General features: G+C 40.5%; 1 protein-coding gene across 6 annotated transcripts in view; it reads right to left on the bottom strand.

Annotated features, from left to right (window-relative positions):
• Positions 1-19,545, bottom strand: part of CDC16 (cell division cycle 16) — a 39,311-nt gene that overhangs the window by 8,096 nt on the left and 11,670 nt on the right. For all 6 annotated transcript variants that reach the window (XR_489849.3, XM_007961028.3, XM_038007935.2 and 3 more), the window contains exons 11-16: positions 19,068-19,141; positions 15,353-15,478; positions 6,711-6,863; positions 4,524-4,587; positions 1,990-2,051; positions 927-1,062 (exon numbers count right to left, since the gene is read on the bottom strand). Coding sequence is in view for 5 of the 6 variants with exons in the window: in XM_007961028.3 (XP_007959219.1) it covers positions 927-1,062; positions 1,990-2,051; positions 4,524-4,587; positions 6,711-6,863; positions 15,353-15,478; positions 19,068-19,141 (615 nt within the window). In the remaining variant the exon portion in view is untranslated. The remainder of the gene's footprint in view (positions 1-926; positions 1,063-1,989; positions 2,052-4,523; positions 4,588-6,710; positions 6,864-15,352; positions 15,479-19,067; positions 19,142-19,545) is intronic.

Raw genomic sequence — 19,545 nt, 5'->3', positions numbered from 1 at the left:
TTCCTATTACTGCCATCAACCAGCCACCGCTGTGATGTGGGTAAAACCTGCCTGAGTAGCACGGACTTGGTGGTTATGTTGGCAGCACAGACTAGATCACAAACCATGTGAGGAAACTTCAACAGATACGGGGACTGTGGTTTTCTAAAAACCCTCCATTGACACTTCAGCAGACTGAGAGGGATGAGAGAGAGAGCTGGAAAGCAGGTGTCTGTGGCTGGGAGGAAACCCAGAGTCAGGAACTGGGTATGTGTGCTAGCATCAGGGCACTATTCTGGGAAAACACAGATACTGGCCCTCTGGGTTGAATATTGCAACCATTTATTTCACTTACATGTACATTTCTAGGTATGTACTAGAGTAATACAAATCTGCCTAAATATGTTCAAGAATATTTTCTCTAAATACAAAAAAATTAAGTGACAGGAAAAAATTATGTTAAAGTTTAATTGGCAGCACTTTTTTCTTTATGGTCATCCCGCTTACTCATGGTCTTAAATTTGATGGAATATGGTACATGGATTAAGGAAAGGTTCTTTCCTTGTGATGACTGCACAGACTGTTTTGTTCATCTACTAAAGTGATCTAAGCGGATTAATTGTAAAAGTCATCAACAGAAAGACTGGGAGTTCCCAAAGGGCCTCCGTGGACAGTAACACTGTGCTCAGCACTCAGATCACTGGCAAGTGCTGCTGGGCACCTGCGCACTTCCCTGCAAACACTGAGGACAGGACTTATGTTTATTTCTAATTTGATGAATACTGTACAACGCCTACATGCTTCACTCTGCAAAGAAAAGAATAAAACGTAAGGTTGCCTAAAGATTATTAAAATAGTAAGTAAAATATTACCTAGAAAAAATATTTCAAAAAAGGAAGTGGTCAATGTTAACCAGATTTAAAATCAGGTACAAAGACAAGACATACTGTGTGGAAGTAGTCCACAGCATTTTCAAAGTTGCCCATCAGACTGTGGATATATCCAATAGCAGAGTAGGTGGATGCGTTCTGAGGAATCAACACCAGTGCCTGGCGGTGGTAATCCAAGGCCTCGGCGTACTTTCTGTGGGGGAGAACACAATCACTGGCCACAGTAAAAGCACTAAATCCCTAAGTCTAAGATGAGTCCATCCATATCAACACCTAAGAAACACTATCTCGATAAAAATAGCAGTCTAGACTGGTGAACGTCCTCCACACCTACTCTCACGCATCTCAATATGCCCTCTAAATGCATCTTCCAGGCCTGCTCCCTCCTCCGGCCAAGGGCACTCCTGCAGGGATGTCTGCTGTATTCCTTCTGATGTCTAGTGGGACACTGCAACCAGAACCCCAGTCCTGCCTCCTGGCTGTGTCCTTCCCACACACGCCCCTTAGGTGACAGTCGGCGCCCCCTATCGGGGTAAACAAAAGCAGCCGAGGTGTATTGCTTTAAGGTCCAAAAGATTTACTTAGAAAAGTGCTCCCCAAAGTTCTCTGGAATACTTGACTTGTAAAGTCTTTTGTGAAAAAAATGTTTTATCCTCAATTAAACTTTGGAAAATACCATAAGCCTGTAATACATAGTAAAGACTCAAAGAAATCCTGTAATAGAAACACTTGTTAAATCTTGAGTAACCTAAAATTGCCCAGACTTATTTAACCAAAAAAACCATTTTTCAACTGTTGCCTGTTTATCACACCACAAAACCTCTAGCAGAAAACAGTGAGAATATGGATAGGATTTTAATTATATCTTACTGTCCTAATTCTTCTGAATTAATTTTGAACACTAAATTTTCATATGAAAAAGTAAAAATCTCAATGTTTCTAAAATAAAATTACACCACAGAGATAAATAATAAAAACTGATTTTGATGCTAATTATACCTGAGCAGCCAAGTACAAGAAAGCTGGTGGATCTCATGAAATAAAAATATGACAAAGTATTCAAAATTAAGTAAACTTTGAGTCACAAAGTATATTTCTGAAAATGCTCTACTTCACTTACTTAAGTTTTCTGCAGACATGCCCCAAGTTGTTCAACAAAGGTTCCCATTTGTCAACTGTTACCTAAAACATAGCAACATCAAGCCCACGAGTTATATATGTCACGGTTCAGCCTGATTTGTTTGCACTGAATTATTTCACGCCTTGCAAGCTGGGCTCTCTCCCAGTGTGTGCCTCCAGCACGCCACAAGGCCAGGGTAACTGCTGGTTTATCTATCTCCCTTTCTTCCCTACTAGGAGACTTCTGAGGACTCTGTTATCATTAGGACACGTTTATCCAAGAGCCTATCCCTGCTGGAGTTCAAATGAGTATCTGCAGCTCGGAGCTTTCCCTCAAACACCAGACCTCTCCATCCATCTGCCTGCTAAGTACTTCTGCTTGGAACTGTTACAAGCACTTTAGGTTCGGTGTGCTACGCACCACACCCGTCTCTCCCTGGCCATCCCAGCCCCTGACCTAACTGCTTCTGAGTGCCCCTCCAGTCAGTGAATGGTACCCCCATCCCCTCTGACCCTTCCACGAAGCACACCAGGGCTGGTTCCTTCTAATTGCTAGGCATAACTCCAACCTATTTAATCCTCACCTTCCTCATTAACAGAGTCAAATCTGGGCCCCAATCATCAAAGTCTGACCAGATTGTTTCCTTCTTAAATCCCTTTGGTTTTCCCACTCTCCTCAGGATAAGGTACAAACTCTTTCATTCTGGGCCCTTAGTGACCCACACTTAACCCTCTTGACCCACTCCTTAACATTCTCTGTGAACTCAAAATCCAAGTCATATTGAATTAGCTCCAATTTTTGCAAATACTGAAATACCCTTGCCCTAATTTTTGCCTGGCTCATGTGTGATGACTTTCAGGACTGAGGTGTATGCAAAAGGCTCATTTCTGGGTGAACTGCCTTTCTCTGTGGGCACCTTTAGTTCCTCAATTGTACCGTATTTCACCATCAATTTACTTATTTACATTCCCCAGCTGATCTGAGGTCAGGAAATAGTAAACTCATTGCCCGTTGCATCCCAACGCCTAGCTCAGAGCCTATGACTCATTAAATATATATCAACTAAATGAATGAACAGACCTGAGCCACAGATTCTCTATCTCTATTGAGACCAGTTCTAGGAGGCACAGCCCATGTGAATGAAAAACAAATCATTTAATGACTCTTAGGCATGACTATTTCTCTTTATTTTAACATTTTCTGCAGTTTCTAATAAAGTCAATATCTTCCCCCTCTTCCTATAGCTTTTTAATGGGCATTTTGACATTTCAATAGTATTGTGCTTTCATACTTCAAACCATTAAATTTCTGTAAGACTCTAAATTTACTGCCTCTTAATTATCAAAGAATACAGGTTCAGTTGAACCTAAAGTATGGTTTAGGAAAGTGCTTCTCAAACTTTTCTGTGCGTGATAATCCCCTGGGGATCTTGCTAAAACTGCAGATTTTGATTCATTTGGTGTGAGATTCTGCACTTCTGGCAGGCTTCTAGGCGATGCTGATGCTGCTAAGCCCGTCTGAAAACTGACAAGGTGGCAAGTGCCAATCCCCTATTAACAAAACACTTGGATTATCCAGAACTAACCACGACTATGTGGCAGAGGCACCTGCTTTATATACATGCATGGGCAAACACAGGAATAGTGTTTATAAGTTCAGATAACATGAGAGACCAAAGTAAACAAAGCTGTGTCTATGGGGACAGGCAGATCGCTAGGCAGGAAGGCAAAGCTGTGTCTGTAACAGCAGAGAGAGCTAACAGCCAAGGGAGAAGAAAACTGTGGGCAGGTGTGCACAAACAGGAACAGAAACAGGAACAGCAGGAAGCTGAGAAGTGAAAATCAGAATAGAATGAAACAAAACAGGCACGGATGAAACAGAAGAGCATCATGCAAATCTCTTATGCAAGTTTATGGTATCTAAAACTGTTACTACTTTTAAGTCATATCAGTATATGCACATCCTTGATAACTGTTAGGTTAACTCATAAGCACCAATTCATGGGGTACATCGTTCATGCAACAGAAGCAGTCAAATATTTTAAAACGGAAAGGCCCAAATACACACTCAGTATGCAATAACAGCAACAAAAGGTGTGAATTTCAGTAATACCTATCCCACCCCTATTCTTTCAGAAGTGGGACCTGCCGCTACACTTTATTTACCCTTCAGTCAAAGAAGCTCTCTGAAGTCCTAGAGGAGGAATGTTACATCAGACGCTACAGTGCCCAATAGCTTCCGCGAGCCAACGACTATTCCTAGCTTCAAATAATCATCCAATCTGTTCTGATGCCTCTCACATTTCAAAGCTAGAGCCCATTTAAGAAGCAAACGCCCAACATTTGCCCTCTTAATTAGGAAAAAAACCTCATTTCTTACCACATGGTAGAACAGTTAACTGACAATGCAAACATTAACAGCTGCTTGTTATGAAAATATCAGCTTATTATCTTTGAAGGCAATGAGATTTCCTCATTTAACAGTGAATACTCAGGGGTGTGTATGTGTGTATTTACAGATACAACAAAGAATACCTCGTTCCCAATTGCTTTAATTTTTTCCAAAGCATCAAGAAACCATTTTTCGGCTGTTTTCCATCTAAAATGAATGGAAAAAAGGTTGCAGATTATTCAAAATTACCAAATATAAACTTTTAAAAAACTTTTGATTATCTTTCTAGTAGTACTAAAATGCAATGGGGTAAAATGCTGGAAATAATTATAAAAATTCAAAGTTAAGTCACAAATGATTAATTTTATGGCATTAATATCAAGAGTTCAAGATTTCAAGATTTTGGGAGATGTAGTATATATATATATATATATATATATATATATATATGTATTTTTTAAGAGTCTCACTCTGTCACCTAGGCTGGAGTGCAGTGGTGCGATCTCAGCTCACTGTAACCTCTGCCTCCTGGGTTCAAGTGATTCTTGTGCCTCAGCCTCCTGACACAGCTGGGACTACAGGCATACAACACCATGCCCAGCTAATTTCTGTATTTTTAGTAGAGACAGTTTCGCCATGTTGCAGATGCTGGTCGGTCTCAAACTCCTGGCCTCAAGCAACATGCCCGTCTCAGCCTTCCAAAGTGCTGGGATTACAGGTGTGAGCCACTGCACCCAACCACTGTAGTTATGTTCTATAAAGTCACTGTGCACACTGAGTTAGCAAATATTGAACCGCGGCTCCCAGGGGAAATACAGTTAGATTCCCGCAACTCTCTGGTAACATTTTCTCTAATCGATCAATGTGTAACCTTGTTTTATGTGTGTTTCTGTTTAAAGACGTCTTATTTGATACATACTGTTGATTCATCAGTATTGAAGTCAGGGCCAGCAGCACTGTAACTGATGCCTGCCTGAATGAGGCTTCTCTAACACGTGTTTCCTCTGTCAGATACATCACGATTAACACTAGACAGCATTTCACTAAGCTTGGGGATTATTTCAAAACAGTGAAATTAGCAACAAAAAGCACAAAAATGTGAAAACTGTGGCACTAAATAGACCACAAAAAGTACACTGGTTTATAGTTGAACTGAGAAAAAAGGCAGAGCGTTGCCTTCTTAGACTCCAGCTGGAAATGTGTGTGCCAGGAGACCCAGCTTTCTCCCAGCCGTGGGCATGTCTGCCAATGGCTAGGAAAGCACCTCAGGAACTGATTTGGGGGTTACAAATAAATTTTAGTGAGTAGGCAAATTTGCAAATACTGATGATTACTGTATTATATTAAAAGATTACTATTTTAAAGCTTCAAGCTTTAAAAAAATACCTAGATAACCCATTTTTTATAACACATACATGCCATAAATGACACTGCAGTAGTATTAATACTAATTTACGGCCGGGCGCGGTGGCTCATGCCTGTAATCCCAGCACTTTGGGAGGCTGAGGCAGGCGGATCACAAAGTCAGGAGTTTGAGACCAGCCTGACCAACATGGTGAAACCCCGTCTCTACTAAAAATACAAAAATCAACCGGGCGTGGTGACAGGCACCTGTAATCCCAGCTACTCAGGAAGCTGAGGCAGGAGAATCGCTTGAACCCGGGAGACAGAGATGCAGTGAGCTGAGATTGCGCCATTGCACTCTAGCCTGAGTGACAGAGCGAGACTACATCTCAAAACAAAAACAAAAAACAAAAAAAACTAAAACTAATTTACCATTTTAAAATTTGTATATCATGAAATGCAAAGGATTACAGACATTTTTCTCTTTGAGTGTAACACCAAATCACTTATTCCACAGATATCCTAAGGTACAGTAAAGCCTCCACGGACCAGGAAACTCAGAGATTGGGTCATTCTAATTACTTAAATTTTCTGACTTACTAGTAACTAAATAGAAAACACTTTTGTTTCAAAAACCATGTCAAATGTTTCTCAAATACATAAATTCAACTCCTTATCAACATAGAGATAACTAAGGGTTCCACAGTGCCCCCAGCCACACTGTGGGGTCTGTGTGATCTGAATTGTCCAATCATGTAAGAAAACAAGTGGTAGCTTAGGTCAAAAAAGACCAAAACCTGGGTTTAGAATTTTTAAGGAAATCCAAGATAACAGTTTCTCTCTTTTTTCTATCTCCTTCTCCTAAAATAGAACACTTAACAGTACAAATCTACTGAAGAGTCACTTTGGTCAGTTAACTCTAGTAACCGTCTCCTCTATTTACAATCACTAGTTAACAGAAGGGTTTCTAGTCTTCCAGTACTTACTCTCCATTCTGAAATGCAACCACGCCGACCTCATGCATAACAAAAGGGTCTTCCGGTGCAATGCTCAGAGCTTGGCTGAAGAATCTTTCAGCTAGTTTTGAGTTATTGGTCAAACCATATTCTAATCCAATATACAGCATAGGCAAATGACACCTAAAAAATTGGAAAATTTCACATGTTCAACACCAAAAACTGTGATTTAGCAGAAATTAATCTGTCAACTCCAAATCCTATCTGCAAAATAATTTAAAGGTAGCCAAAACACAGCATTTACTTTTTTCTAACTCTTAATTTACAAATATTTAATGAATGCCTAATGGACTTTGGACTAATCAGCTGCCACTTCTAGAATCTATCTGCAACGTATTTACCTTTAATTTTCATTTTATTCCACAGTAAAAAAACAAAAACTCTCTAAAGCAAAAGGGCATGTCTCTGTGGTGCTGTCTTCCTCCTTGATGCGAATGTCACGCCACAGCCCACACTGGTCTTCCTCTGATTTGTTCACACCATTTATCCTTCAAGACTGTGTTCAAGGTCTACTTCCCTTTACGAAGCTACCTCTGACTTTTCTAACATAAATGCTCTCCCTTCTGTGAATTCCCATGATAATCAGTTCTATGCAGAGGAGTTATGAAGAATGCTCTGTATATTGATTCCATTTCCCACCTTCTGAGACAGTTCTAGGCAGAGTCAGAACTACTTTTTAATTTTCATCTGTTCACACGACTGGATCAGCAATCGCATTAAAGCAAGTATAATAAGACAATCTTTCTTTGATGATGATCTCAGAACATCAATAAATACTGATTGCTTGGTATGTGCTTTGGTTCTAATCGAGAGCCATAACTCAAATTAAGATTATAAATTCTTTAAAAGTGTTTACAACTAACCTCTTGGAAGTACTTTCAAAATGGCAGCGTCAGGACCTCCAAAAATCTATTCATCCATAGAAGCAACAAGAACACTGGCAAAAATTATCAAAACCAACTTTTTCAGAACTTTGGAAGGTAATCAAGCTCTTAAAACAATCTGAGGAGTGTATATTCAAGAAAAATGGCTAAATCTCAGTAAGAACAACAAACTTTGTGCTGCTTTAATTTGTCTTACTCCCATCTCCTTTTCCCTAGCTTTGCATTAACCTTGAAAACAAGCAGCCTCATAACCACAGTAGTTGTAAAGCCATTAGCCTGGCAGCCACTGGAGAAAGCAGAATTAATTTAGAGTTCCTCAAACACCCCACAGCGAACTGCTGCTATTTGACCTGTCTGGTAGCTCCTGAAAGAGCCCCACTCATAGCTTGTCTTCTACTAACCTCTGAGCCCACTCAGTGAGAAAAGCTCTATCCCCAGGGGATTTGTTGGAAACAATCAACAGCAATTATTTAGCATAGGCTGCCGCCTCAGGCAGCTATCCCAGTCAGGACAAACTGGATGCAGGCCACAAACTTAAAAGGAAACCTGGGGAATAAGATGTTCACAGGGGGCTATAAAGAGCTCTGACACATTCCTGGGGATTGGGAAGGCCATACACATGCATAGGGCTATATGCATGCACAGAAAAGGCCTGAGAAAGCCCTATTATCTCATCTCTGGCTGATCTTGAGGCTCTGTGCTAGAATGAAGTGAAGGCTAAGGCTGAGCTGTCAACAATGCTGAGTGTTGAAGGTGTGCAGAGTCCTTCTGCAAAGGGTGGAAGACTTACTGGTTTAAGATATCAAAGCTGCTAGTTAACTGAGCAGAGGCTTCAGTGGCTTCATACAACAAAGTATATAAACTAGAGAATTAGTTCTGGAAAGTCACTAAACAAACAGTGACAATGACCAATAAATCCTGGGGCTGTGTGGGAAAATCTCATTTCCTGAACTGCCCCATTATATGACTTTACATATCTACTTTCAACAAAAAAAGGACATGCAAAGAAACAGGAAACTATGGCCCATACACATGAAAAAAGCAGTCAATAGAAACTATTCTGGGAAAAGCCCAGATGTTGGACTAACAAGACAAATAGCTTAAATAAGCCATGTTAAATTCTAAAGAACTAAAAGAAATTATGTCCACAAAACTAAATTATGAGAACAGTGTCTCACCGGAAAACACCAGTAAAGATACAGAAATTATAAAAATTAAGCAAATAGCAAATCTGGAGTTACAAAGTACAAAAATTGAAATAAAAAATTCATTAGAAGGGATTAAGAGCAGACATGAATAGGCAGAAGTAAGAATTATTGAACTTAAAGATGTCAACTGAGATTGTCCCATCTGAGAAACAGAAAAAGAAGAAAAATGAACAGAACCACAGAGGCTTGTGACACACTATCAGGTATACCAACACGCGTCTAACAGGAGTCCCAGAAGACAGAAGAAAGGAGCAGAAAGAATATTGAAGAAAATAACAGCCAGAAGATTTCCAAGAAGCTTTAAGAACTCCAAGAAGACGGCCGGGCGTGGTGGCTCAAGCCTGTAATCCCAGCACTTTGGGAGGCCGAGACGGGTGGATCATGAGGTCAGGAGATCGAGACCATCCTGGCTAACACGGTGAAACCCCGTCTCTACTAAAAAATACAAAAAAAAAAAAAACTAGCCGGGCGAGGTGGCGGGCGCCTGTAGTCCCAGCTACTCGGGAGGCTGAGGCGGGAGAATGGCGTGAACCCGGGAGGCGGAGCTTGCAGTGAGCCAAGATCCGGTCACTGCACTCCAGCCCGGGCGACAGAGCAAGACTCCGTCTCAAAAAAAAAAAAAAAAAAAAAAAAAAAAAGAACTCCAAGAAGAATAAACTCAAAGAGATTCACACCTAGACAAATAATAGTCAAACCACTGAAAAAGATGAAAAAAAGAATGTTTAAAGCAGTTACAGAAAATCATTAATTACATACAAGGGCAATTTCAGTAAGATCAACTGCTGACTTCTCACCAAGTATCATGGAGGCCAGAAAGCAGCTGATGACATTCAAAGTACTGAAAGAAAGCTGACCAAGAATTCTACATCCAGCAACATTATCTGTTGAAAATTAAGACATTCCCGGGGGGGGGAAATGAGAAAATTTATTGCAAATCGCCTTATAGAAAACACACAAAAAAGCTCTACAAGCTGAAAGTACCCCAGACAGTAACTGAAATCCACAAGAAAAAGTAAGAGTACTAGTAAAGATAATTATGTAATTACAAATGACAATTTAATAGGTATTTCTTTTTTCTCTTGATTTAAACAGCAATTGTAGGCTGGGTGCAGTGGCTCACGCCTATAATCCCAGCACTCTGAGAGGTCAAGGTGAAAGGAATGCTTGAGCCCAGGAGTTGAAGACGAGCCTGGCACACAGTGAGACCCCATCTCTAAAAAGTAACAAAAAAGTAGCCAAGCATGGTGGTATGGGCTTGTAGTCCCAGACACTTGAGAGGCTGAGGCAGAAGGATCCCTTGAGCCCAGGAGTTTGAGAATGCAGTAAGCTGTGATGGTGCCACTGCACTCTAGCCTGGGCAAGAGAGTGAGACTCTATGTACAGGTTGAGTATTCTTTAGCTTGAGACCAGAAGTGTTTTGGATTTCTGATTTTTTTTTTTAATTTGGGAATTTATGCATCACTAGTCTGAAAATCCAAAATGTTCCAGTGAGCAATTCCTTTTGAGTGTCATGCCACTGCTCAAAAAGTTTTGGCTTCTGGAACATTTTGAACTTTAGATTTTCTCATTAGGGATACTCAATATGGAATTATATTGTTGGGCCTATCACATACAGAAATGTAAGGTTTACTAATAACAGCATAATAGGAAGCGGGTGACAGCAAAGCTGTATTACAGTAAGAAAGTAACACTGGATGGTAACTTGAACCCATAGGAACAAATACAAAGAACTAAAAATGGTAAATAACAGGGTTAATATAACAAATGATATAAATTACACACTTCTCACAGCTTCTTTGAAAAACAAAATTACATAAATAATAACAATGTATAACTGAGAAAATCTGTCATTAGTACATCTGCCCAGTAAGAAATACTAAAGGGAGTCCTTTATGCTAAAATAGAAGGATGCTACATAGGAATTCAAATCCACATTGTTGAAGAAGAGTCGAAGTGCTGGCTTCCAGGTTACAGGTAGATTTAAGATTTTTCTGATTGGCAACTGGTTGAAAGAGTTGTTATCAACAGTAAGCAATATCTGGGTTGTAAGAGGTTGCAGAGACCAAATTTTATCATACAGATGAAGCCTCCAGGTAGCAGGCTTCAGAGAGGATAGATGGTGAGTGTTTCTTCTTATCAGACTGAAGGTCCATTAACATCCATGTTGATGTTAACGCTGTAGGGTGTAAAGAGGCGTGTTGGACCCCCACTTCCCATCATGGCCTGAACCAGTCTTTCAGGTTAAATTTAGAGGGCCCTGGCCTAGAGAAGGAAGCCCATTTAGATAGTTGGGGAGGGTCTTCAAATTTTATTTTTGGTTTCCAACATGAAGAAATGAGAGTCTAATAAAAATAGCTATATTGGTAATTATGAGACAGTATAAAATGTGTTTTTGTTTTTAACTCTTCTATCTGATTTAAAAGACAACTAATAAATAATAATCACAGATCTGTGCTGATGGACTTATAATATGGAAAATGTATTCTGTATGACAATGACAGCATAAGGAGGCAAGAGGAAACAGAGCGATATTGGAGTAAGGTTTTGGTATACTATTAACATTAAATTGGTATTAATTCAAAGTAGGTCGTTTTAAATTAAGGTGCTAATTATAACCCTAAAGATAACCAACCTAAGAAAATTACTAAAAAAACATAGTATAATAAAAAAAGGGATTAAAATGGGACATTATAAAATATTTACTCAACACAAAAGAAGGCAGTAATGAAAAATACAGGAACAAAAGATGTGATGTATAGACAATAAAGAACAAAACGCCAGACATAAATTCTATCTTGTTAGTAACTAAACATAAATGGGATAAACAGTCCAAAGGCAGCAACTGGCAGAACAGATTTAAAAACTTGATTTAACTATATGTTGTCAACAAGAGACATGCTTTAGATTCAAAACACAAGTTGGAATTAAAAGATGACAAAAACCACACCATATAAACAGTAACGAAAGAGAGCTGGTGTGCCTACAGTAACATCAGATGAAACAGACTTTATCAAAAAGTATTATTAGAGATAATTAGTGATATTTTATGATAAAAGGCTCAATCCATCAAGAAAATATGACAATTATATACACACCTAACAACAGAGACTAAGAATATATGAAGTGGAATATACCAGAATTGGAGGGAGAAATAGAAAATTCAACAATAAAATTTGAAGACTTTAATACCTCACTTGCAATAATGCGGAGAATCGATAAGCAGAAGATCAATGACGAAATAGCAGGCTTCAACAACACTATGAAAAGTAGATATAACAGGTATCTATGGAACACGCCACCCAACAAGAGCAGAATTCTCAAATACATCTCGAACGATCTCCAGAATGGCTCATAAAAAAGCCTCAATAATATTTTTCTTTTTTCTTTTTTTTTTTAAGATGGAGTCTCGCTCTGTCGCCCAGCCTGGAGCGCAGTGGTGCAATCTCAGCTCACTGGAACCTCCGCCTCCAGGTTCAAGTGCTTCTCCTATCTCAGCCTCCCGAGTAGCTGGGACTACAGGCGTGAGCCACCACACCTGGCTAATTTTTGTATTTTTAGTAGAGAAGGAGTTTCACCATATTGGCCAGGCTGGTCTTGAACTCCTGACCTCAAGTGATCCACACCCCCCTGGGCCTCCCAAAGTGCTGGGATTACAGGTGTGAGCCACTGTGCCTGGCCAACCTCAATAAATTTAAAAGGACTAAAATGACACAAAGTATGTTCTCCAACTATAATGGAATTAAGATAAAAAACAACAAAAGAAGAAAATTTGGGAAATTTATAAGTATGTGGAAGTTAAATGTCAACATATTCTTAAATAACCAATGACTCAAAAAAACAATCATAAAGGAAACGTAAAAATATTCATCCAATTTCAAGAATTTATCCAAACACAGACAAGAAAGTGCAGGCTGCTCTGACAGATAAGTAAGCTTGAAAGAAAAATAATGCTTATCTTGATGAGTTATCATGAGGTTTTTGAGACGGTGTCTCAACTGGTCACCCAGGCTTGATTGTGGTGGCAAAGTGACCATCCTGCCTCAGTTTCCCACATAGTTGGGATTACAGGCAGGCACCATCAAACCCAGCTAATTTTTAAATTTTTTTGAAACGGTAAGGTCTCACTATGCTGCCAGGGCTGGTATCAAACTCCTGGCCTCAAGTAATCCTCCCACCTCAGCCTCCCAAAGTGGTGGGATTACAGGTGTGAGCTACCACCCCTAGCTTAATGGAGAATCTAATGACAAAGTTTGTTAGATTTGGAAACACTGAAGGTATAGTGTCATTAATTATCACTGATTCTGATTCCCAGCTAGGAACTAACAAATGACTATTCTGTTTCTGGGCACCCAAAACGTCAAATCAAAATTACCAGACTGCAGCATGTGCCCATAAAAACCAACTCAGTGAATTCTTGAGATTTTTTTTTTTTGGTAACAAATTATCAGATTGATGCATACGGGAAATATGCAGATACTGGTGTTGAGCTTCAGAAGAGAACTGGAAAAGGTCTCACCCATCTTGGTGAACAGGATGGAAAGACCTGGACTGAGTATGAGGATCATTTAGGTGGATCCATAACTGGGTGTACAACTGTAATCTGGAAGGTTATTTCTAGTAATATGTTAGTGCTACAGACTGTTTGTGTCCCCTCTGTCTCCCAGATTCATACATTAAATCCCTGACCCCTACTGTGCCTGTACTTGAAGATAGGGCCTATGAAGAGATAATAAAGGTTACATGAAGTCCTAAGGGTATGGTTCTTACCCAATAGGACTAGTGTAGGGTTCTTATCCAACAGGGCTAGTGTAGGGCTCTTATCCAACAGGGCTAGTGTCAGGCTCTTACCCAGCAGGGCTAGTGTAGGGCTCTTATCCAACAGGGCTAGTGTAGGGCTCTTATCCAACAGGGCTAGTGTCGGGCTCTTATCCAACAGGGCTAGTGTAGGGCTCTTATCCAACAGGGCTAGTGTCAGGCTCTTATCCAACAGGGCTAGTGTCGGGCTCTTATCCAACAGGGCTAGTGTAGGGCTCTTATCCAACAGGGCTAGTGTCAGGCTCTTATCCAACAGGGCTAGTGTCAGGCTCTTACCCAGCAGGGCTAGTGTAGGGCTCTTATCCAACAGGGCTAGTGTCGGGCTCTTATCCAACAGGGCTAGTGTAGGGCTCTTATCCAACAGGGCTAGTGTCGGGCTCTTATCCAACAGGGCTAGTGTCGGGCTCTTATCCAACAGGGCTAGTGTAAGGCTCTTACCCAATAGGGTTCGTGTAAGGTTCTCATCCAATAGGGTTAATGTTTTTACAAGAAGAAAAGACACCAGAGCTCTCTCTGTCATGTGAGGACACAGCAAGAAGGCAATTATCTACAAACCAGGAAGAAACCCCTCAAGAGGAACTGCACTGGCCAGCACCCTGATCTTGGACTTCTCAACCTGCACAACTATGAAAAAATACATTTCTGTCCTTTAAGTCATCAGTCTGTGGTCTTTTGTGAGGGCAATGCTACTGACTTATACAGCTAAGGAGCTATGTCCTTCACAGTATTTACTGGGATGCTTAGATATAAAATTCATACTTACCAAATTTAATATGACTATTGACTGAGGTTGATAATAATTTGGATGCAGAACTGAGTGCCAAAAAGAGTCTAACAGTTTGCAAAGAGATCAAACCTAACAGGATGAAATTCAATATAGATAAATATATGATTCCACCCCTGCATACTACAATAAACAAAGGTAGCTAACTTTCATTGAGTGCTTTCTATGTGTAAGATACTCTTCAAAGTCTTTAATTGGTATTATCTCAATTACTTCTCACTATAAGCCAGTGAGTAAATTTTGCTATTATTCCTATTTCTCAGGAGGCTAAGAAACTTGCCCGACATCACATGGCTGGGAGTGGAAGAGCCAGGAAGAGTCCAGGAGGTATGACTCCAGACCAGGCCTCTGGACCACTGCACTCCCACTACCTCTTCAGGCAGGGATGGAGTCACCAGTCAACAGAAGCAGTCCACACAAACAAACCCTGTCAGTTGTAACCGATGGCGAGACCGAACAGTCAATGTGAATAGCAGTGCTCTACTCCTCAAAGTAACACACTCTTAGTATCAACACATTTAATATTGATATAAATCTAGAATATTGGCAAACATAGTCCTGCACTTTCCACTAAGCCACATCAAACACCTTTTGGTAATAGTTAAGAGACAATAATTTTGCTCATGAATATTTTTATTCTTGCATAAGCATGTGAAGAAGGGCTTTCAAAACTCATCTCCACTGGCCTAATTTCCTAGTTCCTTCTTGCACTGGTTGAAATCAACTGCTAAGCAAATTCACGACACCAGCCTCTTTCCCCTCCACTTTCAGTTATTTTACAATCACAAGCAACTAGATTAAAAGGCAAGTAAAATGTTTTTGTTTAGTTTAGCAACCAAATAGCAGTAATAATAATAGAAATTTCCTTTCTAGTAGGAAAAATATCCCTTCATGGAGTCTGATGAGTTTGCTCTGCCGTACCCTTTCATCAGCTGTGCTGCTGTGAAGTAAGCAGCCATCGCTTGGTCATGCTCACTCTCCACCGCAAACGAATGTCCATAGGCTATCCATGCAGGTCCGTAGGTTTTCTCAAGTGTTGTGGCTTTGCTAAAACAAGAGAGTTAATTTAAGTAATATAATATTTATTCTTTTTTTTTTTTTGTGAGACGAAGTCTCACTTTGTTGCCCAGGCTGGAGTGCCGTGGCGCGATCTCGGCTCACTGCAGCCTCTGCCTCCCGATATCAAGCAATTCTCCTGCCTCAACCTCCCAAGTAGCTGGGATTACAGGCCGCCACCGTGCCCAGCTAATTTTGTATGTTTAGTAGAGATGGGGTTTCACCATGTTGGTCATGCTGGTCTCGAACTCCTGACCTCAGGTGATCTACCCGCCTCGGCCTCCCAAAATGCTGGGATTACAGGCACCGGTCTATTTATTTTTTATTTTTAGAGACAGAGTCTTGCTCTGTCGCTGGAGGCTGGAATGCAGTGGTATGACCATAGCTCACTGCAGCCTCAAAATCCTGGGCTCAAGTGATCCTCCTGCCTCAGCCTCTTGAGTCACTGGGATTACAAGCATAAGCCACTGTGCCTGGCTAATATTTATTCTTAAATTATTAATTTTATATAAGGAGATGGCCTCAAAAACATTAACATTCATTTAGTAAATAAACGAACTGTCAACATATTAAACACTAATGTAACATCTATGTTGAGTCATTTAAACTAAAACTGTTTAACAGTATAGCAAAATTTTAAGAAATTTTAGGAGAGAGTATCACAGCTTTTTATGTACGGTAGCAAACCCCATTAGCATTCTAAATAGAACTTACAGATTTTACTTAATCCAGAAACTCCACTATGTAACCTAGTAGATACATCCTCTCATCCTAATAACTTGCAAGATAAATTCATTTATATTTTAAAGACAGGTATACTGAGGCTTGAGGGATTAAGCGATATCCTGTAGATGGTGGTCAACAGATGTACCCTGGTTACACGGACTGGACTCATATATATCAGCGAATAACTGTATAATTATACAGTGAACACTGTATAATTAACCCACAAGGAATACAGAAAACATACCACAAAACGTGGAAAACATATGGGGTGATACCTTACTTCCTTGTATTTTAAGTTTTCTTTTATCCAAATGTTTCCTGTTTCATGTAGAGCAGGGGTCCCCAACCCCTGGGCCACGGACTGGTATATCAGTCCCTGGCCTGTTAGGAACTAGGAACCAGGCGGCACAGCAGGAGGTGAGTGGCAGGCAGGTGAGTAAAGCTTCATGTGTCAAGAAAGAACTTGCCATTTGAAAAAAGAAAAAAAAAGCTTAATCTGTATTTACAGTCACTCCCCTTCACTTGCATTTCCGCCTGAGCCTCTGTCAGATCAGAGGCAGCATGAGGTTCTTGTAAGTGCGTAAACACTGAGCTCTGCCTCCTGTCAGATCAGAGGCAGCATGAGGCTCCCCTAAGTGCACAAACCCTACCGTTAATCGCACATGTGAGGGATCTAGGTGGCACACTCCTCATGAGAATCTAATGCCTGATGACCTGTCACTGTCTCCCATCTCTCCCAGATGTGACCATCTAGTTGCAGGAAAACAAGCTTAGGACTCCCACTGATTCTTCATTATAGTGAGTTGTATACTTATTTCATTACATGTTACAATGTAATAATAACAAAAATAAAGTACACGATAAATGTAATGCACTTGAATCATGACGAAACCAGCGCCCCCACCCCTGATGGGGGGGTGGGCTTCCACAAAACGGTCCCTGGTGCCAAAAAGGTAGGGGACCACTGCTAAGAGTCCATCACTGAATTGTACACTAGATTAAAGCAGCATAGCTCAAAAGAACTTTTACAATACTAATCATCTTTCTATGTAGAAGTTCTTCTAAAATGCTAACCATACAACCAACCAGGGAACGTTCTCGTTTCCTCCTAGTACAGGGTACTTTCGTGGCATCAGTTTTTCTAACAATCCTGGTATATGAACATGACATCCCCCCACCCCCCACCCCTTTTTTTTTGAGACAGAGTCTCACTCTGTCAGCCAGGCTGGAGTGCAGTGGTGCAATCTCAGCTCACTACAACCTCCATCTCCCAGATTCAAGCAATTACTCCTCCCTCAGCCTCCCAAGTAGCTGGGATTATGGGCTCATGCCACCACGCCCAACTAATTTTTGTATTTTCAGTAGAGACAGACTTTCACCATGTTGGCCGTGTTGGTCTCGAACTCCTGACCTCAGGTAATCCACCTGTCTTGGCCTCCCAAAGTGCTGGGATTACAGGTGTGAGCCACCATGCCCAGATGACATCCCCATTTTTAAAGAAAGAGAGTAGGAGAAATTAACTTTCCCAAGGAATTTCAGTTGGTAAGTCACAGAACTTGGATTAGAATTCAAATTTGACTCCAAAGTTTATGCTCTTTCCCTTAGAGATCAATTGTTTTGTTTGCACAGAAGAAATCACAGAAATTAGAACATTTAGAGTTTAAGCAATTAATTCTTCATATACTTGACATTTTTCTAAACTTGAATAATACTGGTTAAATAGCTTCACTAGGCTGCATGACTTTCCTTAAGTTAAAACCACAGCAAATCATTATATGAACCAGTTCACCCTGCTAAGAATTCTGTTTTATAGTCACATTTAGTGACCCCAATTTTACGTAAAGTTTTGTGTAATTTCACAACTAATAAAAGAAATCCTAAAAGTAGAAGGTTAACAGGATCTCTGCAAGTGAAAAAGAGAAACTTTCAAACTACATTATTCTCTATTGTTTCATATTTATTCTCATTTATTAATTTTTAATTATTATTATTACTTTTTTGAGACAGAGTTTTGCTCTTGTTGCCCAGGCTGCAGTGCAATGGTGTGACCTCGGCTCACTGCAACCTCCACTTTCCGGGTTCAAGTGATTTTCCTGTCTCAGCCTCCTGAGTAGCTGGGACGCATATGCCCACTACCACATCTGGCTAATTTTTTGTATTTTTAGTAGAGACAGAGTTTCACCATGTTAGCCAGGCTGGTCTTGAACTCCTGACCTCAGGTGATCTACCTGCGTTGGCCTCCCAAAGTGCTGGCATTACAGGCATGAGCCACCATGCCCGGCCATTTATTCTCATTTATAAATAAAATATATAGGTTCCTTGAAAATAGGGTCTACATCACTGATTTTTTTTTTCTCTCTCTCTCCCCATGGCATCTTATAAAGAAAAAACCTCTTGAAGAAAACATTTATTCAGCCAGGCATGGTGGCTCATGCCTGTAATCTCAACACTTTGGGAGGCCGAAGCAGGAGGACTGCTTGAGGCCAGGAGTTCAAGACCAGCCTAGGCAACACAGTGAGATTTGTCTCTACTAAAAAAAAAATGTTTAAATCAGCTAGGCATGGTGGTGCCTGTAGTCCCAGCTACTTGGCAGGCTGAGCAAGGAGATCATTTGAGTTCAAGGTGAGCCACTATTGCACCACTGCACTCTAGTCTGGGCAACAGAGTGAGAACCTCTTCACAGAGGGGAGGGGAGGGGAGAAGAAAAAGAAACAGAAAGAAAAGAAAGGAAGAAAAAAAAGAACATTTATTCTTTCACATTGCTTTTAAAGTACTCACTAATTACTACTTGAAAGCTTATGAGCAAGACATCAATTCTATAGGTTACCTAGAGAGGAAGAAAATAAATTCATACCTGAGATATCTTCTGGCATGTTCATTTTTATGACCAACCATGAGATAGTAACATCCCACTGCAAACCAAGACACCTAAAAAGTTCAAAATGTACCATAAACAAAGATTGCAATTGGAATATCCAATTGGAATCTGCAACAAATTAGGGTAGACAGAGGGTACACTAGATGTTTCTTATCACATATTCTAGTTACGTTAGACATTTCTCTAACACAGTCTACTAAGGTCCAAAAGGAGAAGAGGGCACACACTCCGTGGCTCTTTCTCAAGGAGACGTCTACAAAAGACAAGGCCCCTGGAGTCCCTGTTTCAAAAACCAGCCTGTGAGTCCTGACCCCCTGCACTGCTCATCTCCCCCAGCGTCCTGACCCCCTGCACTGCTCATCTACCCCAGCGTCCTGACCCTCTGCACTGCTCATCTACCCCAGCATCCTGACTCCCTCCACTGCTCATCTACCCCAGCGTCCTGACCCCCTGC

The sequence above is a fragment of the Chlorocebus sabaeus genome, chromosome 3 (assembly GCF_047675955.1).
Source record: "Chlorocebus sabaeus isolate Y175 chromosome 3, mChlSab1.0.hap1, whole genome shotgun sequence".
NCBI lineage: Eukaryota > Metazoa > Chordata > Mammalia > Primates > Cercopithecidae > Chlorocebus > Chlorocebus sabaeus.
The sequence above is the reverse complement of the archived record's forward strand: the minus strand, read 5'-3'. Positions and strand labels throughout refer to the sequence as shown.